Source organism: Gallus gallus, chromosome 2 (genome assembly GCF_016699485.2).
Source record: "Gallus gallus isolate bGalGal1 chromosome 2, bGalGal1.mat.broiler.GRCg7b, whole genome shotgun sequence".
NCBI classification, from domain to species: domain Eukaryota; kingdom Metazoa; phylum Chordata; class Aves; order Galliformes; family Phasianidae; genus Gallus; species Gallus gallus.
The window spans coordinates 88,327,098-88,349,589 of record NC_052533.1 but is presented as its reverse complement, the minus strand read 5'-3'; the positions used below and the strand labels follow the sequence as shown (position 1 = coordinate 88,349,589).

The 22,492-nt window shown below is 39.2% G+C and overlaps 1 protein-coding gene across 2 annotated transcripts in view; it reads right to left on the bottom strand.

Moving 5' to 3' along the window:
* TMEFF1 (transmembrane protein with EGF-like and two follistatin-like domains 1) overlaps window positions 1–22,492 on the bottom strand; it is a 119,849-nt gene that overhangs the window by 9,487 nt on the left and 87,870 nt on the right. For both annotated transcript variants that reach the window (XM_015282401.4, XM_040696424.2), the window contains 3 exons: window positions 15,498–15,594; window positions 1,966–2,114; window positions 861–926 (listed from right to left, as the gene is read on the bottom strand). In XM_015282401.4, the coding sequence (XP_015137887.1) occupies window positions 861–926; window positions 1,966–2,114; window positions 15,498–15,594 (312 nt within the window). The remainder of the gene's footprint in view (window positions 1–860; window positions 927–1,965; window positions 2,115–15,497; window positions 15,595–22,492) is intronic.

Below are 22,492 nucleotides of genomic sequence, written 5' to 3'. Positions count from 1 at the left end.
CAGGGCTTTTTGGCAATGAATGGGTTTTCAAGAACAACACGGGGAGTGTCTAAAAGGCATGGTTGAATGCTTTTATTGCGGGTGGCCATGGGAGTGCAAAACAAATATAATGACAGAAAAAAAAATAAAGGTCAGCACTAACAGAGAAGGTAAAACTGCTATTATTTGTGAGATAAGAGGAGGCAAGGTTAGCACCTATGCAGATCTGCTCTCTGGCAATAACCTGAGAAAGCCAGGTGTTTTTCCTGGACAGCAACACTTTGAGCAAGAGCCATGAAATGCAGAAGTGCATTTGTGCTGAGAAAAAAAAAATGAGGTGCTGACACATAAAATAATTGAGCAGAAAGTGAAACTCTATCTTCTTTCGTTTATACTAAGGAATCAATTCATATAGGTGAAACGTTTCCAACCAACGTGATTTAGCATTTTGGTTTACGTAAAAGATATTAAAATGACCAAACAAATACAGAATGTGCATTAATATATATATATTTTTTTGCCGATGTTTTCAGAAAAGAGGGGACTGCAAGGGGGTTGTGTCATTTCCTCAGGTATCTCACAGCTTGGTATCTTGCAGTAAAGGCATTTTCACAGCACTTGGCAGGGGTCTAATCCTGTGACTGTTAAGTAGGGCTGGTGAGCAGCTGAGCATCTTAAAAGAATACAGCAAGGCAAAATTCACAAATCCTGCACATCTACTTCATGCCAGCCTTCCAATGACAGTGCTGCAAGAAAGAAGCTGTTCACAGGTCTGTCTTGGCTACAGAAATCAAAACTGTAAGCAGACGAGAAAGGACCTGCACACTGTCTTTTCTCATCTTGGGAAACCATAACCAAACAGCACAAAGCCAGCACGATACCTTTCACCTCTGGCCGATACTGCATGCCGTCGTCTTTCTTTCCAACTGCGTTTGTGTCATCTGCTTCTAGATGATAAATACATGCATGGATAGCTATTAGGAAAGGCTTAATTCCAAGCCACTGCATACACATCATTGAGAATAATAGTCAAAGGAAAAAGTGCAGTACAAGCGCACACAGTCCCACATTGTTCCTCCTATCCAGCCATGGCAGGAGCATGTAGAGTCAATAATCCCAGACTCTAGCCTAACACAGGGCACACCTCAAGCTGTAGGTTTTGAACTTAAATCTCTTCCATTGTATGGGCCTAGGTTATTTTGGTTGAGATATGTATTCTTTTTGGAACCATTCAAATTACAGATTTAAATGTAACCAGCAAAGGGATGGTGGAAAGCTGTTATTACAACAGGAAGGTCCTAAGTGCAATTCACCTTGATCTGACTGAAATCAAGACTCCAAAACTGTGGATGCCTCCTCCCTGGAAGCATTCAAGGCCAGGCTAGATGAGACTTCAAGCAACATGGTCTAGAGGGAGGTGTCCCTGCCTATATCAGGGGGGTTAGAACAAGATGACCTTAAAGGTCCCTTCCAACCCAAACCATTCTATGATTTTGTGATCAACAGCACACGTGGCAGTAGTCTGAGGATTTTGCTGCACCTTTCCAGCACTGGAAAAGGGAATGGATAAACAGCAGTGCAACCGAGGCCCAACTTTACTCACCTTGCAACTATATTTTACAGCCTCCAGTAGCAACAGCGAGCATTTTCCACATTCCAGTATTCCCATTTCTTTCCTACTTCTAATAACACCCTCATGTAAGGATATTGCTTACATTCTCCTATAGCCTCTTGTTGTCTTTTCAGGTAATAGCAGCCAAAGGAAGAAAAGTTAACAGAAGCTTAACACATCATATAAATGCAGTGTAAACTTACATCTATGTGGGGAAAATTAAAGTACAGGTGGTGAGTTCACTGATAGTGAGGAGAATTAAAATACAGTTCACTGATACCTGGATCAGTCATTTCTAATTAAAAATGAAAAAGCTTTACCAAGCCTATTTATATCAGAATTTACATTTGTTGGAGAAATAAAATTAAACCTACCTGAGCAATGTCCGAGATGCCTGATGTCGATTTGCTCTTGCCTCAGACAGGATGCCTCTCTAACAAAGCAGGGGTTGTTATAAGAACTTCCATCAGAAGCACAGACAGGATTAAAACTGTATCCACTGCAGTCTATATTGCATACACACCTGGAAATTGAAACAACAAAGTTGACATCCAGTAAGCAAAGAGTAAGTAATGTTGAGTCTCAAGCCAACAATAGCTAACATGTTAATACCAGCCTCCTTCATCCAGGAGAAGAGCACGTGGCATGATGATGCTGAAGAACTTGCTGATACCTCAAGTTTCCAAGGCGTGTTTACAGAATCATGAATAAGTACCTCAGTGTTCTTTTTAAAAACGAGGTGAGAGCTCTGCATCCTCTAAGGAGGACACACTGTCCTCTCACCAGAAGCCTCCACATAGGGGACACATGGTCTGTCTGACTGCTGTTAGCTTAATCTGCGCTCATTCTTGTAAGACATGAGGTGGGGAAAAAAAAAACCCACACAAGCTATCTACTTGTCAGGATTTTTACGTTCTTTCCAGCTGTTCCAGATACAATTAAATGATTAAATAAATGTGTGTGTGTGTGCCTCAAGTCAGAAACAAATCCTGCAGTAGAACTTTCTCTCTTTCCATGAGCACGTTTTGTTACTTTTGTTATTTTTGGCTTTAAAGCTACTACATTTCCCAGTACTATTTCAAATCTGTGAACTTCAGATTATTGCTAGACAAAAGAGCATCTCTAGCACAAACAGATTTTATGTGCAGCTGCAGACAGTTAAAAACTGCCCCAGTAATGAGGCCCTACACATCTTAGGGAGCTACCTCAAAGTTGTCTTGAAGCCCCTAAATATCAATGGCATTCACATGCCACATTTTTTCTTTTCCTAGAAACGGGAACTCAGCATGGTTATAAACCTCAGACCTAGGAAAGGAAGTACTGTTTTGTTTACACGTTCCCACATGACTTTAAGCTCAATAAGCCTAACGAGAGGTTTATTAGGATTTACTACATGCAAATAAAAGGCTCACAGCTCAGCAGTTGTGTACATTGATTGAACCAAACTAACACAGCTAGTCCTCATTTGTGTGGCACTGGCTATATGCTTACTGATATCTTCCCTCAGCCATCAGAAATCTCCTCTGCACCTGCGTGCCCATCCTTGTTACATTTAGTTATATCTCCAGGCAAATTCCATCTCTGTTTCTATGCCCAAACAGCTCCACTTCTGCCTATAGTCATCATCCAAAGTCTGCAGCACCACAATTACCGTTAGTTCTTATCTTCAAGGTGACAAACAAGGTGACTTCTGAAAATTATTTTTCCTTTCTCATGTTACAAGTTAGTGTTGAAACTACTTGGAAACTGCTTAAATTTTCAAGCTTTGTTTAGTTCAGACTTAACACCTAGTGTTAAATGCATACTTACTTCAGACTGCAAAATGCTTGTTCTGGGGGGTAGTTGTGAATTCCTGTCTTATTTTCAGATTACTGATAAACACTTCCTGCCTTAACTCCAACCATGTAGCTAATGTACAAAAAATTATTATCTAGATGTAGGAAAAGAGGGAAAAAAAAAAAACACCAAAAAAAAAAGCCAAGAGCTCAGCACTTCCCCTCCACTCCCTGTGAGGAGCTGCAGCCGCCATGAGGCCTCCCCTCAGCTCCTCTGCTCTGCACTGAACTAAGCCAGGGACCTCAGCTGCTCCTCATACCTCTTGCCCTCAAGAGACCCTTCCCCATCTTTGCAGCCCTCCTTTGTATGCTCTCTAAGAGTTTTATGTCCTTCTTATATTGTGCCACCCAGACTTGAGGCTGTGCAGCGCAGAGCAGAGTGGCAGAATCCCTTCCCTTGGCTAGATAGCAATGCCAGAGTATCATTGGGTAGGTCTTGACTGCCTTTCTCTGTGAGGAGGCTGGGTAGAAGGTGGTGGTAGTTCTTTCTCTGATGCTTTTTGCTATTACCAACCATTGCTAGCCAAGCTGCTTGCAAATCCAGCTGAGGTGCCAGGGCATCTCCCAGCACGGGCACGCCTGGTCCAGGATCTGCCCCTTGCTTCCAGGATCATCCCATCCTCCTTCCAGCCCTCTTTCTTCTTTCCAAGAGCACTTCCTTTTAGAACCCCCTTCTCTCCAGAGCCCAAGCTGTTGGTTTCCCATTCTAAACTGTCTGCAGGAATGAAATGCACCATCAGCTTCCTAATTGCTGACCTCGCCTCGTGTCTCTTTATTAATTGGAGAACTCGGCACATGACACTTCCACTTAGCTTGTATTACCCCAAATTTACAAGCAGTCCATGGTGGCTGCAGCTAGCAAGTAGCTAGCTTCTGCTCAAGACTTCAGAAGTTTCAGACATTCACTCAGATGCACACAGTTATCTGCCTGAGGCTTTTAGCTGCTGCTTTGCCTACGTCTGTGAGGCAAAATGATGACTCAGACCTTCACCTGGCAGTTCAGTTATTTGTATAGATGCTTTCAACCGAGCTGTCTGGCATGTAAAAGTAGGCAATTTACATATACTGCTGCACATATTAGGAAAGCGTATGTGGGGGACTCTGGGCTGGGCATCAGGCAGAAGTAAGTAGTTTGACTGCATGCCTTCCTGCCCCAGCCCGGGAGAGCTGAGTGTAAAGAGGAACAAAAAAAAAAAAGGAGGTAGGAGCATAATGAAAAATTGTTTGGCACATTTGATACCAACTTGCACAGCCTGTAGTCTCCATGGTACTGCCTCATCTGCTACCCTTCGTCCTTTTGCTAATATGCCATGTGTGAGCAGACTAGCTGAGGCCCACATCTCCACATGCTCCCATCCTATGAACTCGGCTTAAGGGACTGAACTTCCCAGTGAAGCTGAAATATGCTTTTGGTAGAAAACATGAAACAAAAAAATGTTTTTAAATGCTCGGTGTTTGCTAAGAAAGGTAAAACCATGGGAGAATGAATTGCTGCTCTGATGCTGTATATCAAAAAAAACAAAGTTGGCAGCTGAATTCCTGAGAGAGAACAGGCTCACTACCACTGTCTGAAACCTAAAAGCAGCTCAGGAAAGTATCGTAAGATTCCCAAATGAGCCTTCTGTGAAATACAGAAAATATGCTACATCCTGAAGACAGAGAGCTACAGAGGGCAGGACAATAGCTTGATGCTGTACCAAGGACAGAAAATCCAACCGCCTAAGGGGAACTGACCACCACCACGCGCTGGACTCCTAAAGTCAGGCAAACGTCAAAGCCTAGGACAACTAAACACAGCCCATGAGGAGGTGTAAATTATACACCTTGTTGATTTCAACCCTTATTTTGTTACTTCAGGCAGTGGCTTCCTGCTTTTGATTTTAACACCTTGTGCTTCAGAGGCTTTCTGTGCTTTTCAGTCTCCCAAATGGCAGTGCACCACGTGACCCTTCCTTCTCCAGGAAAATAGAAGCGCAGTGCTGCTCAGTGAGAGAAAATACATGCCTTAGCCTCTTGCCTCCCTACCCAGGACATCTGAAATTTGAAAAAAAAATAGAATATAATTCTACGTGAGCTCATCCCTGCCATGAAATGTTAGACAGTACAGTTACATTACAGGGGAATGATTTGCAATGGAACATAATTTTATAAAGCAGGAAGCATTGGAAAGCCTATATCTATAAGGTGTAGGTTAAGATACTAACACACACACACACACAAAAAAGGTATTTCAAACAGAATTTTCCACCTTATTTCTACTCATTTAAAATATGTATTAAAGTACTATTCTGCATCTATTGAGACAGCATTGATTCTAGCTTTTCATACTTCTAACTGATTTTTAGATAAAATTGTCTTTCTATTCTTTATGGAAAAGACCAGGAGCAAGATGCATTCTCAGCTTCAATTATGAGGTGTGCTTTGTGCATGTGCCTTCTGGTAAGCAAGTAGCTGCACACTGAAATTACAACACACCAAAATGGATGTTTTAAGAAAGAAAAACAAACAGTGCCTATCACACAATACTTTTTGTAATAATAGAAAATTACTCACATATAGAAACTCAATGCTTGCAGGTGAATTAACCATAATGGCTTAGACACTGCTATTTTGGTCCCTCGGTATATTTTCATAAATGTTAAAGGTTGGTCCTATTCTGGATGACTGGCACAATCCCAGCTGCCCTGTGAGGATGTCAGTCATAAATAACTGCAGAACAATATCTTGCTTATTGCTTCTAGTGTGGAAAACCTGATATTAAAACAGCTTTCATGCTGAAAGTAGCCAGAAAATGCAATGACAAGACAACTGTGGCTGAAGTGAACTCCCAGTCTCCAGAGCAGAGCCAGTGACACTTGGGGTCACATATGACAAGGCTCAAAGATGGGCAGCAGAGAGGTTTGAGTCCTGTCTCTCAGGCAAGTGCCATGCTGACAGGTATGCTTATGCCTCACAAGTGATCCTACAAGGGAATCAGGAAGGCTCTTAAGGAAGGAAAACCCCAAATTTTAACTAAGAATAATTATTCAAAAACTATTATATCAAAAGCTTGCAAAAATGTTAAAGCACTTTTACATACCATAGTATCATTCTCGTAGCTCTCTGTCAGTTATTCCTGAGTAACTTCCAGGAACCATTCTCTAAAGTCCAGCAACGGTCCAAGCATAAACTACTGATGCTGAGCTGATAAAAGTGAGTGCACAGAAAAGTGTGCATCAAAAATAATTAAAAAAATGCTCTGCAAATAAGGCTTCCCTGTTCTTCCAGTTGATTTTTACAAGACATCAGTCTGACTTTAGACTTGCCAAGGCCGTGCCTGAGTAAACCATCATATCCCAGCACAGGTTGAGAGAATTGCAAAATTTTTGACCTGCTGTAAATTCTGGGTGTTTTGCCACCATTCCACTGCTCAAGCCCCACTGTTGCTTTGCTGTTGGCTTTTGTATGTGTTTGCCGAACACGATCCTGCTTTTCACTCATAGGAAAAACAAAAAGTTACCAAGTAGTACCTTCTGTCTGACGTGTGGCTGCTCAGTGCAGCTTTCAGAAGAAGGAAGTTAATCACTCAAAGAGCAGCCACTTAACATACATTTGTACTAAGGATAACATAAAAGTGTTTGATGCTTTATACCAGAAAGAAGTGAATGAGTGCTTCCAGTTTTTGCTGTAACAGCTTGCTATAGAAGTCATACTGGGATAAAAAGAGTCAGAGCACAAGAAGAATTTCTTCAAGACCCTTCCTACTGGTTTTTAACCAAGAGGCTTGAAATGTGTACTTAATTCTCCAAGTTGATGTCTTGTTAGAGGTGGTTACTTCTTAGTTTCTCTCAATTTAGGCCTGAAAAGTCAACAGGACATATCCAGATGTTTTCATGATGCGGTAGGGTACACAAAAAAACTAAATTTTATCACTTGTCATCAGAAAGCTGATGTCCTAAGAAAGAAGGTGATGATTTGCTTTCCAATTAAATTAGAATTTAATTGGAAAAAAATTAATTTAATTGGAAAAAAAAAAGAATTAAATGGAAGTTCAACTTTCTTGTGAAAATGTGCTTTTGGAAGTTGCACGCATATCATTCATTAACACCATTAGTTAAACAGAAAAGCATTTGGATATCAAGAGGTGATAAAATTGAACCAAACAACAATTTAAAAAAAAAAGGTGCTTTCAATAAATAAGAAATGAGAATGTACCATTCATTTAGATGAGGTTATTAGGTGTAACAAGGAAAACTTGTTTAGTAAAATGACGTGACACATTTGAAACAAGCTCAGGCTGTAAGAGCACTTGCTGTTATCAGTAAATTAATTAGATCCCCAGAGATCACAACACATTTGAAGGCTTCTTTTCCTTTTCAGGCTTCAAGAGGCATGCGATTTCTTAGAAATTCTGCCTGCTTAAGAACTGCGATAGATTCAGAGAAAAGAGGAAAAGCACATTTGTGGAGTGGGTTTGACCGCTGTGAGAGGCCAGCCATTCCAAGTAGAGGGCAGGCCTTTGTGCCCATGTGGGATTTTCCAATAATGTTTTTCTGGATGGGCATCATGGGGAGTACTGCTTGCCCCTCACTTCCAGTAGTAGAATGCAACAGTAAGCTTTCCCAGCTACTCACCTATTTATTGACACATCTGTTTACAAGTATAGAGTGGAAATACCAGAATAAAACAGCACGTGAGATGCACACAGATGGATAAATGTAAGCTTGATGGAATACATTTAGGTGAACAGAAATAGCTGGGGTGTTGCAATTGCAGTTAAGAAGATAACCAAGTGTGATAAAGGCAAATGAAGGATTACCTTTCGTTTGATGTTCATTCCCTTGTGTGCAGTTCTCTCCAGATGAAACTTGAACTAAGAAAATCTGGGTTTCAAAGTGATTTCTCTACCTATTCAACTAACGTTGAATATTCATTAGGTTTTTTTGGCGTCCTTTTTAAAATCCCTTTTTAATACTGAGGAGATAAGCGCAAGTGAAGTAGCTTTCAATTCTGCAGGCTTCTCTATGTCCTGCTTGAACACCCTCTCAGTCTTTAGTTTTGCCAGCAAAGCAGCACACCCTTTAAATACCATAAGCCTCAGCTACTTTCCAGCTATACCTTCGCCTCCTATTTTAATTTTATAGCTTTCTTTGACCACTTTAGAAATTAAGTCCCTAATCACAGTGAGCTTCTAGCAGCACATAACAAATGATGCTTGTTCTCACAAGAGTGCCCTAACTCTCCCTCTATCCTCAAATAATATAAACCTTCAAAGACTTGGCACGCATTGCTGCAAAGATCTTTAAAACATACATTATATAAAAAAACCAAGCCTGGATTATTATCCACTAGAACCTATTCAATTTCTTATTAGTTAGTATAACGAAGAGATCATTATACTATTCCTTTCATATCAGAATTTACCATAGCACAATTGTACTGTGCAACTGTGAATTGTATGTAATCCCATATAAAAATAATAAATCCCTTGTTTATCTTGATTTCCTTTATTTGTGTTTGTTTTGTGCCACACAGAGACTTAGGATTTCTGTTTTCCACTGGCCCAGAAAGCTGTGAACTTCATTCACACAGGATTAAAATACCATTTCTTATGAATACCAGCATCTAAAAAGGTCATAAAATGTTGACTATGGTAACTGAGTGAAAAATTGGTCCAAAGAGACAAGTATGAACCAGTGTGCCATAACTTCAAACAGATCAAGCCTTTCCCTGGAAGACAGATTATATAGAGAAGACAAAAAGCAGGATCCCAAGATATCCATATTGCTATTCCTAAGTGTCAATAATTATACTTCTGAATTCCTGTTTTGGCCATTGTGAAAACACACGTTATATAAATCACGTGGCTGTTCAATCTGTGTGGCACTGAGACACCTGTTCTCTCAGAAGTAAATGTTGCAAAATGTTAATCTCAAAAAGTTTACTTGGGGATCAGTTGTCAACCTTTATGGAAAAAAAAAATCCACATTATGAGTCAAAACAGATCTTCGACAGCATAGCACTCATTATTAAAAGAAGGCCGAATGTGCTCAGAATCTCATTTCTGTATTTCCTCTGTTTATATTTTCTTGAAGTTACAACATACTTTAAAATGCCTTCAGATACTTACTAGATGTTGGCAGAATGTTTTACTCAAGTATTCAGTAATTCTTTGACATGAGAGAAAAAAAGAGATGCGCAATATAACACAAGGGTGCAAGAGGAGGGGATATCACTTCTGATAAGCAAAACTACTTTTTAGTTTGAAAAAATAGAATCATAGAATCACAGGGTTGGAAAGGACCTGCAAGATCATCTAGTCCAACCATCCTCCCAGTAACCTTGAGGCCACAAGCCACTAAACCATATCTCATAGCTCCTCATTCAGACACCTCTTGAACACTGCCAGGGACAGCAACTCCACCACCTCCTTGGGCAGGCCATTCCAGTGCTTGACCACTCTCTGAGAGAAAAAGTTTTTCCTTACGTCTAATTTAAACCTCCTCTGGTACAAATTGTGGTCATTTCCTTGGGTCCTGTTTGTTGCCTGGGAGAAGAGGCCAAACCCCTCCTCATCACAATCTCCCTTCAGGAACCTGTAGAATGCAAAAAGAAGACTTTGCATATGAAGAAAAAATGTGAGATGAAGTTACATCTAAAGGGCAGGATGGGGATGAGGATGGGGCCAGGCTCTTTTCAGTGGTGCCCAGCAACAGAACAAGGGGCAATGGGCAAAAACTGGAACACAGGGAGTTCCTTACAAACATGAGGAAAGAATTCTTTACTGTGAGGGTGACTGGAACAGAGCACTGGCACAGGCTGCCTAGAGAGGTGGTAGAGTCTCCTTCTCTGGTGATATTCAAAACCCACCTGGACACTTTCCTGTGTGACCTGTTGCAGGAAACCTGCTGTAGTAGGGGGTTGGACTCTGTGGTTTCTAGAGATCTATTCCAACCTCTACAATTCTGTCATTCTGTGATTTTGAAACATCAATATTAAAAAATCCTGCCTTAATGTGAGAACGAGTTTTGATATGTATAAGAAGAAATGTGTAGAAAAAAGAAAGATTGGGTAGTAGCAATAAAACCTTTAAAAAACACATAAATTGGGACCATTTAAAAATCGAAATCTTCTAAAGAAATATAGAAGGGTGGGCTCTCACATTCCCAAAAAATTGCAAGTATATTTATGCTTTCAATTTCTTTATCATTGCTGCAAGTGGCTACTGTAAAAAAAAATATATAAATATTCAGGTCTCAAAGGACCTGAAAAAAATCTGTTTCAGTCATATGCAGTAAACTAAGACAACATGTGGTTTAGAAGCTTTGTATGAGATTTACATTAGGTAAATTTATCTGAGAAATAATATATCTCAGTGTCCTTAACAGCCACAATAGTATAAATATTGGTATACACTGCTTTCATTGAAGAAAGATTTAAGTGCTACACTAATGAATACAATTGTACAACCACATTTATGCATTTATTTTACATTTATACTGGATTAGTAAGTGTGTTTCAATATTTATTAATATACCATATTCTGACTGTGTACTGATAGGGTGATCTGTAACGTGACCAATAGAGCTGAAAAGTCCAGTGCACGCCAAGATGAAACTATCAATAGAAAACTATATGTTTCTGTCGCTTCCCTACAGGGTTAGCTCACTAGCTTCCAACACATCAGCACTACTCTTGGTGGCCCCAAGCTGTGTGTTGCCATCTCCAGCTCCACTTCTCAACAGGAAGTCATTTCCAGTTCCAAATTCAGGCAGAAAACACACACCACCCTCATGCTGCTTACATATTTAGGCTTCTGGCCAGTTTCCTTCACAAAAGTTTACATTTACCAACCTCACGTGTCCTTTTTCACTCCCTTACTACAAGTTTTGTACCATTATGCTGCTTCTTCTAAGCAAGAGAGCAAAATTCTGGTCAGAGAGACATTTTGATGGACAGGACGGAAAGTAAAGTAAAGTAACAGATCAGTCTCAGACAATGGCTTCTCCATGAAGTATGCAATGCATGATTCAGTTTTGTTGGTAAAGGGGGAAAAAAATCATATCTAATGTATCTGAAGTCTGTTGTCTGCAGGCTGTTGCAACCTACAGAAAGGTACAGAACAAATAAGGCATAGTAAATCTTCACGCATCTTAAGACTAGTGCATCCACTAGTGATTGTTTAGGCTCTTCGAAAGTCTGTCCATACAGTCAAAATTCTTTGAAATACTTATAAGTTCTATGAGAAAGAAAAAAAAAGTATATTTCTATGATGTTTCCTCAAATTGATTCCTTTTCGTATTTATATAAGGAAATCTTATATAATATACTAATTTGCATACACTTGAACATTAATTTTCTAAGTATGGCATGCTGTTTATGACAACCATCTGCTCAAACTTCACTTCTTTCTCTTAGTCAGTCCACGTAAAATTAACATCCACAGTTTTTGAGAAGGCAGTGCAAATGAAAAAGTTGTTCATATTCTTGCATTCAATTTACCATGCATTGTAACCACTTCTGGTATAGATAATGTTTATGAGAAATGAAACAAAATGAAGATACAAATCACAAATGTGGTGCAAAGCTTTAATTTTTCAGACAGTATGATCTTGTGTAATAGAGGCATACATTGCAATTTTGATCAGCGAGAGCTACCTTACTTCAATGCTTAGCCTGAAAACTAAAAATGTGTAACTGTAAGAGGAAGGATGGTTTAAGGATCAACTAAAAATAACATCACTAACTGGTAACGTGGAGTGCATCTCAGCTGCATACACTTGTTTAAATTTGTTTTTGGAAAGCACTGGGATTTGATAACTACACAGAATCAGAGGGCTAGAGCACCTCCTCTATGAGGACAGGCTGAGAGAGCTGGGGCTCTTCAGTCTGGAGAAGAGAAGGCTCCAAGGAGACCTTATAGTGCCCTTCCAGTACCTGAACGGGGCCTACAGGAAAGCTGGGGAGGGACTTTTTATAAGGGCAGGTAGTGACAGGACAAGGAGAAATGGCTTTAAACTGGAGGAGGGTAGGTTTAGACTAGATATTAGAAATAAATTCTTTACTGTGAGGGTGGTGAGACACTGGAACAGGTCACCCAGAGAGGTTGTGGATGTCCCCTCCCTGGAAGCATTCAAGGCCAGGCTGGATGGGGCTCTGAGCAACCTAGTCTGGAGGGAGGTGCCCCTGCCTATAGCAGGGGGGTTGGAAATAGATGATCTTAAAGGTCCCTCCCAACCCAAACCATTCTATGATTCTATGAATCACAGAATAATTTTGGCTTGAAGGGATGTGCAGAGGTCAGCTATTCCAAAATTCTGCTCAAAGATAGTACAGCTGGACCAGGGTGTCCATGGTTGTGTCCTATCAGGTTCTGACCACATCGACTGGTCTGAACTCCACAGCTTCACCAGACACCTTCTTCTGGAGCCTGACCACCCTAAGGAAGAAATGTTTTCCATTATATCAAATTGGAACGTCCCATGCTCTGACACATCTTTCAACTTTATGCTATCACTGTGCAACTCCAAAAAGAAAGAACTTGCTTAGACATCAGCAAGTCCAAATTTAGCTATCAGAAAATGCCAAGTAGTTGCTACCACAGTATTGCTCCTGTTTCACTGTACAAATTATCCTGTAGTTTTCGCTTAAAGATGTAATCATTTTTTGCATAGGACTGCCCCATCTTTTGAGGTCCAAAAGACAAACCACAACCCATATGAAATAAAACTGCCTCTAGCTGAATCATTCTGTCACCAGGAGAAAATCTGCCTATGCTGCACTCCAGGCTGCTGTGGCTGCCCTGTTGGCAGGACTGGGGATTTCTCATTAGTGCTAGCTCATTTATCTCAAACCACTCAACACTTTGTGGCATGGATGTCTCCCCTTCCACTAATTTGCTGTCTGTCCGCAGGCTAATCATTTTATCCATAACTTAGTTTATTCATGAAATCGTAGAGCAGATGTCATTTCACATCTCAGGAGCACTCAGAACAGAAAGGAACTGATGTTTGCGATGTCTCAGATTGTGGTGTTTGGAAAAAGGATCTAAAAATGCACGATTTTGTATTTACTGTAAGTATTAGACTGCATCTCATGAATATGGCTTGAGATTATCTACTGAACAATAGGAGACAGTTCAGTTAACTCATTCAGTTATTATCTTGAAAAAGAATCCTCCTAAAATGCCTTTTGTAATCACACCGATCATTTTAAGTGTTTTAATGCCACAAAGTCCAAGCAAAGGTTACCCAGCCCTAAGAAGTCTCCTTGAACAGAACTAAATGAAATTTTTGTTTATGATTCAATAGATATCACTCCATTATGCCAAAAAGTTCTGTGGTAACTCTCATGGTTTAAAAAGGAAAAAATCAAGACAGCATATTCTTATTAAATTGGAGTGCTTGCATGGTTTGCTAGAATTGGGAGTGATAATGGTAGTAATACAGCACAAAATTATTGTATGATTCTATGTATGTTCCCTCCCTGGAAGTGCGCAAGGCCAGCCTGGATGGGGCTTTGGGCAAGTAGGAGGTATCTCTGCCCTTGGTAGAGGGTTGGAACTGTGTTATGTATAAAGGTCCTTTCCAACCCAAACCATTCTAGGATACTAAGAATGTTAAATAAAAATAGGAACTGAGTGGTGCTTATACAAATCTGATTAAAGATGTTTGTGTTGCCAATAATTTTATATCTGATGATATAGTTTCATGGGGTTAAAAAACACGGATGTATAAAGCATTCTGAAAGGAGGTTGTATTAGAGTTTCCCAAACAGATTTCAATCCCATCTTCTGTCAGGTAAATAACTGCTTTGATTTTAGGAATAAAAGGCACCAAACTCCTAACTTATACTGAAGTAAATCTGTGACATTCTGATTGACATGTCAAAATGAACCTTGCATAGGTAATCTAAGGTAGCAGGGCCCTATTTAGTCTGAATCCAAACTGACAGTGAATATCACTAAAGGCTATACTGGTCAAAGGTAATGGGCAAAAAATGAAGTAATTTAGGTTGGAAAGCTGACAAAGCTGAAACAAATACAGATCTGACAGGTTGTAAGCAAGCCTCATAAGGATATTTCCTAACTTTTTATTATTTTTTTCTATTTAAATATCTTCATTTCACATATTTTTTGAAGAGCACTAATGATTCTTAAAGAATCAACAAACAAACAAACAAACAAACAAACAAACAAACAAAACCCCAACACAACAAAACACTCCACTTTTATCAAGAAGGAAGAAGTTGGCTTCATTTATATAAGCAGAACACCAAGGAAAAATCTTCCACTGTCTTCAACTCTATCTTCTCTTTTGGATACTATAAAGCCACAGAAATGCAAACTCTACCTGTATAGACTGAATAGGCAATCTTTTACTGAAATTGAATGCTTGAGAATTGATTTTCCAAAGCCAAGAGTGCATCTCAGTGCATATAACAAACAAATCTATACCCATCTTGACAGTCATAAATGAAACAGACCAAGGCAATATTGCAGAAAATTATAATTATTATGAAATATGGCTACAGTTCATTTGTCTCCCCATAAAAGAGCAAGCCTACTTTGGTGGTATGACATTTTAGGAAACCTGAAGTATTGGGCTACTATTCATGTGTACTATTGCCATTTTGTTTTCACCTGTATATTCAAGATTAAGTTGTAGCATACATCTTGAATATTAGTGCAGAACATCCTGAGATTTCCTTACGCTGATATCTCATAATAAAATCTTGTGAGCCTATGACACATTGTACGTGAAATAGATCCCAGCTAGAAGATAAAAGAAAAGAGAAGTAGACTTTGCGCAGTAATACTGTACAGAAAAGCAGAACATACTGAAAAAAAGTCTGAGATGAATGATGAGTATTTATTTTGTATTCTTGTGTTCTGTGTTGGGTTCTTTTTTTGCCATGCACTGTTTTCTCCCTATATCTTGCAGCTGAAAATAATTTATTCTTCACTGACACATATCAAACACATCATTATTAGACAGCATTAAAACTTTGATTAGTAGGAACAAGCATAGTCAAGATAATCACATACTTTTTCTTTTGTTCACTGACATTGTTAAGGAAAACTTGTTACTTACCCAACATTTTCTGCATCTTCATCACACTCAGCCCTATATTTGCAAACTCCACATTTTGAGTGTTTTCTCTGAACTTCTGTCCCAGATCCTTCATACTCTAAACAAAACAAGGTGCTGTTAGCAGAAAGCATGACTTCTATATGAAGTTCTGACATTGCCTGCCAAATTCATTTATCTTCAACTATATTGTCAACAGTTATCATAGACTTACACTGAAGCTATAAACCTTAATAGTGCTCCCTCTTTCAAAATCCAGCAATTGGAGGTTGGTAGAACAGTAACAATGACAAGAAAGCATCCCAAAAAACAACTGCTTCATTGATTCTCTTCCTTTATTGTTATTTCATTGTATTTATTCTCACTTCACCAGACACGCAATCAGCATTGACATGTCCCAGACACATTCAATCTGAACTGGCACTGATAACAGATAAACCCTGTACCTTCCAATGTTCTTGAGTATTAGGTAGGAAGGATGTGAAAGCTGTTTTCTTTTATGGTATTTAATTACAGATATTCTTATGTTACTTATTACATTTTTTCCCCTTTTTATTTCTGATGACAGCCTCAGAGTGCACTCATCTCTCATACATGCTGCGGTATATTTTTTAGATTGGTACATGACTAAAAGAAAAAGGTCATCTTAACAAGAAAATGGGATGAATGCTACGTCCCCTGAAAAGTAAAATTAATACCCCAAATATTCTAAAAAACACCTGCACCAATCTAACTGTTGACACAGATATCAAAACTGTTAGTTGAGTAAAAGAAATGCAACCATACTATAATTGTTTCAATACAATATTTTCTTAATATTTTTTATTTTAACAGTGCAGTAATGGAGATCTTGAAAAGAAGAAAAGGAAACAGAAATCTGCAGGGGGAGTCAAGAACTCTAATACATGTACGTGTAAGGCTGACTGCACAAGGCTGTCAAAAAGAGATCTAAACAAAATGATTCCTTTCTGATAGTTTCATGTGCTATAGCAAGAGGAAACCAACCAACCACCAACAATTAAAAACTTGCTGCATTCTTTATATTTAAATAGAAAAAAGGAGTCCACAAGAGTCCTTCTTAATTTTCCTCAATCTTACCTGAAGGGGATCTTTCCCTCTACCTGTAGGCTGAGCTTATATGGAGAGCACATGGTTAGTCTCTCTCAACTTCACTTCTGTCTAAAGCAAGGTGTGCATTTTTTTAAAGATGACTACATAGCCAAACTTTATTACAAAATTACCACTGTAAGAATTCTATCACCACACTTACTAAATTGCAATGGAAGTAGTTTTCTTTTAGTTTTACAGTTACATCCCATTTATGTTTAATTTTTAATTCTTTCAAGGTACTGTGTGCTTAGCATACTACTTTTTGACTGTTCTTCTGCCCTGACCATTATTATTCACATTCACTATATTATTGATTTTATTCCTCAATGAGTTCTCTTCAGAGACAACAGTCTGTTGCAGAGAGAGTGGCTGGCATCCAAGAAAGATGGTCAAGATCCCGGACTCACTCTTGGGCACTAAAACCCTGCCTGCTTGGGCATATCATTCGCCTGATCAGTTCTGATTTGCACACAGTCCATTTCAAGGCCAAGAGTCCACAGAAAAACAATAATTTCATAAGGATTCTTTAACATTTAATGATTTACTGACTTACATTAGATGTGCACTGTGTGGATTTTTTGCCCTCTACTCAGACTTGTGTGAGATACTGCCTTTGATTGCAGTTGTGAACCTCAAAACCACTACTTTATACAAATTTCTTTTTTGAAAAAGTGGATGGATAGATTTTATTTACCAGGAACCCGTGATGACTGTCATTAAAAAAAAAAAAAATGTGTAACCATCCCCCCCTTTAATTCTATTTTCAGTAGATTCTTCCACTTTCTATTTTATTGCTTTGCTTCTGACAGATGCCAATATGAGAGGCTACAGCTCTCCAGATCATCACATTTATCCTTCCTCAAAATAACTGTACATTACTTCTCATTGTTCTAATGAGAAAAAATAAATATAAAGACATGAGTAGCCCACAGAATTCTTTATCAGTCATTTCTGAAGCTTTTAGGTGCAAACCAGACAGATCTGCAGATTACAAAACATCTGCCTTTGACATTTGGTGCTTAGTAACCTTCTGCTGTACTGCTAGGATGGAAAACATTTCATCATTTCCTATATAAACTATCTGACTTCACTTGAAATACAACCAGAATGCCTTACAGAGCACTTTTGCTGCACTATTAGCATTTCAGTGTTCATAAACAGTAATCCACAACTACTAGGTAATTGTTTCTATACACTATTCAGTGTGAACTTCTCTCCCTCTCTGCTAAAATTGCTTTCTCTATCTTCTTTAATTTTTTTCTTGTTTTAGAAAAAGTGTGGTCTTCTTTTCTTGATTAGAACATGCAGATCCTAGTGCATATAGAGTTATTTATCTGTACGTTATCCTGTTTGCACATAATAAATATGTGCAAATCACAACTACCTGCATCTCAGGTACTGTTAATTTACACCTGTCAGGATGAAGTGTAATACAGATGAATGCATCTGGATGCAACATTTCCATGTTAGGCAATGGTCATCTGTAATTTTTAGAAGTTTCTTTCATTACTAACTGCATGATGTACCAGCAGCATGAAACACTGTGTATAATTTAGATTGAAGTCCTTCAAGAAAATGCAACTTCTCCCATCAATAACAGAATAAATAATAATTGTCTTTTCAGCCTGGATAGGTAGCAGACACATTCTGTACCCAACTTGTGTGCTGCTCAAAGAAGTTCACCCATTAATATTTGAGGGCAATAGTTTCTCTGTTGTGAGTGTCTCCAGATTGGCAATGCACTTCTTGACAGATTGCCTCTCTCTTCTCCTTTCTTCTCCATATTTGATTGTTCCTAAATAGGTTATAGCCATTAATTTTAATATTCCAATCAATCAAATCTTCCCAGCAGGTTTCTGTAATACCAATTAGGTCAAAATATGTTCCCAAACGAGCAATTCAAGTTCTTCTTGTTTATTATGCAGGCTTCTAATGTTGATGTATAGATGATTACAAAATTTCTTCTCACTTTCTTTGGTATCTTGATTAATTCTGCTCTTGACATCTTAATTTCATGTTGAGTGAAAGCTCATTTTCCCTCTCTTTTCAGCTTCCTTTAGTGTTTCAGGTCAGCACCTCATTAATACTCTGTCCTTGAAAGAAATGAGGCACAAGGATGGGATCTGTGACTCCCAGTTGTCTGTCTGAGCAGCACTGCTCGCTAACACTTCTCCTTCAGTCATTATTTCCCTGCAGAAGTTGGCCAGCTCTACCTCAGGAGCCTGCAAATGGACAATTGCTCTAGAGGAACTGGCCAGCAGTAAATTGCTTCCCTTGGCAACTCATTTGTATGTTCCTACAATTGTAATACCTCTGGTTGGAAGCAAAAGTATTGATCTGTGTCAATGTGAAGTTTGGACTGCCCCCAGGCAGGAAAGAGAGCTTTGCTATCATATATTTATCTCTGCTCACAGTGAAACGGAGGGAGCCCGTGGAGAGCTGTGGCTGCTCCATAGCCATGTATCTATGCAACAACAACTCCCAGGTCTGGGGAAGATCCCCCAAAAATCAATTCCTACCTGTATTTGGAGTACAGAGATTTTTTACTGGTGTGCTTCCTCATGGAAGACAACTAAAATAAAAATGATTCGGGAAAAATAGGAAGGGCCACAGCAAATCCTATTCTGTATCCTTAAGATACCTCCTGAAGTCATACTAATCCCCTTGGTACGGCTAGCACTGACAATTCCTCTCCTAACTACAGTCCACAGTATCACATGCAATGGGTGGCAGTTCACTCAACTGTTCAGTAGCTTAACCTCTCTTCCATTAATTCTTAGGGCAGCGATAATGACAGACTAGTTAAAATGGAGATTACTCTTGTAATTTAAAACAAGGGTGCAAACTTGCTCTTTTGTCTGTAAGTTTACCTTTAAAGCAAGTGCAACAACTAGTTTTAGCCATCGCAAATCTCTGGCAAGCAGTTTCTTGATCAATCTAGACCAAGCTGCTGGCTCTTATGCAAAAGTATTTGCCAGCTGGATCAGGAGCAAAGCCTAGCTTGGTAGTCCAAGCTACACCTTACTGTGCAGTTCAGACAACATGGTGCAGCTGTAAATGTGCTCCAGGAAAGACTCCAGTCTTTGAAATTCCATTTTTGGCATTACAGATTTAATAAAATGATGTCTGGACTATTTATCTGTAAGGTGCTTGAAGAGGTTGAGTTTGAAGTTGATATCTTAATCGCAGCCCAGACACAGCAATGTTTGTTGAGTGGTTATTATAATGACATTGTGTGCAGAACTTGAGGATATGCAGGAGAAAATGACTCAAGGCCACACATTGCAAGACTCCCTACCATTACTGCCCTTGTTGTGTCTCAGGTATTGTACATGTTTGGCAATGATAACTTCTGTGCATAATGATGCTATGGATAACAGTGGGGAAAACTAGCAAGAGCTGGATCAGCTCTCACTGTAAGACCCTCTGGCTAGAGAATATAAACACCAATTAATTCCACTGTCTTTCTTCAAATATGGCCAAACTCCTTTTCTTCCGAAGACACAACAGCTTTGGCATAAGCACTAGAGAAATTATGCACAAGTGGAAGAGGATAGAAAATGGTAAGGACAGGAAAGTCACTAGATGTCAAAAAAGATGTCCTGCAATTTCATAAAGATGCCAAACGTAGTTCTGTGAGCCCTAAAAGGCCGCATAAGAAGAACCCGCTCTCATTTCTTATCTGTCATCCTGCACAAGAGCCAAGAAGAATCTGTCCTTCTGACCCCCAGATCCCTGCATCGCTGTGGACAAGCAGTAGCCCCTCTAAAATCCCTGCTAAAGGCAAGTTCTCACTGACACAACACCAGAACATGCAAGCTCTTTGTCTCTGTGTTGCTGAACCTTTGGTGAAATTATGGTAATTCTTGGAAGTTTTAGTTTGGTGTTAATTTTACCTACTGAGTATAGGACCTCAGAAATAAATAGAGCTGTTGGAAGTAACAGTGATACTCAGTGACAAACCATGTGATGGAATCAGCACTTACATCTCTCTAAATCACTCCCCATTATAGAAATATGCCTAAAAGACATGATGTTACCTCCTATCCAGGGTGTTAATCACCATCAAGCTCCTGCAGTCATATTAAAGTACATTAAAATAAATCAGTAGTATTATCATAAATTTAAAAAAAAAATTATTTGAGGTTCTAAATGGTGTCTGTTTATACCACCCTGACTGTGTGACAATTATTGGATAAGTGTTGTCCCCAGTGAGGAGAAAGAACAGATGGCAGCCTGCTAAAAAGCACATACTGTATATCAATTTATTAATTACTAAATGCAATCTGCTAGACGTTCATCACAAGATACTTTCCCTATTAGGTTTCAGAGGGATTAGAAATTCAAAAGAAATTATTTTAATAATAATTAACTTAGCTATATGTATTGCAAGCATGTTATTTCCTTAGCATAAAAGCCTGAAATGATCAGGTGCCATCTGTCTAACCACTGCTACATTTTTTTTATTTTTTTTTTAATATCAGAAGAGCATTTTGCTTAGTTACAGATATTCTTTGAATAATAAGAATAAAAAATTAATGTCATGGGCATAGCAGGACAGTTAGACATGCAACACTTGAAGGTTTCTTACTAATCAACAGGACCTGTCTCTTCAAGGACACTGATGTATCTCTAAGAAGCTGGCTTGAAAAGCTACTGACATTTGTTAAATGTGTGGTGCCATACATAACACATGCAAACAGTTTTCAGTGCATCCTTGTAAAGGCCTAAATAGACCACAAAGTGAATATCACAACCAGTGTTTGCTGGCTTTATCAAATCAAGAAACTAAGGGAGAAATGGAGCAAGGGGGAGAAGAGACTTTACTCGGAGGAAACAGAAGGAATCACTCAGAAGTTCACCTCTGGCAAAGGACAGGACCAGGGGACTCGGAAGAAATAAGGTTCTCCTTCAAAAGTTATTGCACTATGTCTGTGCCAGATGGAAAGTACTACCAAAGAAAAGCCTTTCAAAAAAGGACAACTGTCAGATGAAAGCAGATTATCTTTGTCTAATATCCTTGGGAAAAAAAAGGAAAAAAAAAAAGGAACCAGCTTTGACTCACCCAGGGAGGTGGTGGAGTCACCGACCCTGGAGGTGTTCAAGGAATGACTGGACGTTGTTGAGGGACATGGTTTAGCGAGAACCATTGGTGATGGGTGGATGGTTGGACTGGGTGATCCTGTGGGCCTTTTCCAACCTTGATGATTCTATGATTCTATGGCTTCAGAAAGCATTCCTTTCAGAATCAGTGGGACAACACTTCTAAAAAGATAACGTGTGAAGGTAAGTCTGAGCAGAATTTGGACTTGTTGGTAAAATTTACAGTTGTCTCACTGCTACTTGGGCAGTGCAGCAGTGAGATCTTTTTAGAATATTGACAGAATAATGAATTAAAACAAGTTTGATGACTTCTGATGACTGAAGTCACTTCAGCTAAAAGACAGGGCTTCTGCCTGGCAAAGAGTCCTGGCTGCCAGCTCTATGCATAATGAGCAGGGTTTCAAACTAGAGGAAAGTTTAGATTAGATGTCAGGGAAGTTTTTCACTGAAGTTCTGGAACAGGCTAACCAGAGAGGTTGTGGATGGCCCATCCCTGAAGGTGTTCAAGGCCAGGTTGGATGGGGCCCTGGACAGCCTGAGCTGGTGGGGGGCAGCCCTGCCCACGGCAGGAGGTTGGAGCTGAATGGTCTTTAAAGTCCCTTCCAACCAAAGCCATTCTGTGATTCTGTGAAACCTATCCAAGTTAATCTTCTGTAGGCTGCTTTACTGGGTCAAGACAGTTCTTTTTATTGGGAGAAAATGGCAGGTTCCAACAATAATAAAAATTTTAAAAGGAAAAATTCATGTTGGTAAAAAGAAAATGTGGCATGTGAGCAAGCAATCTA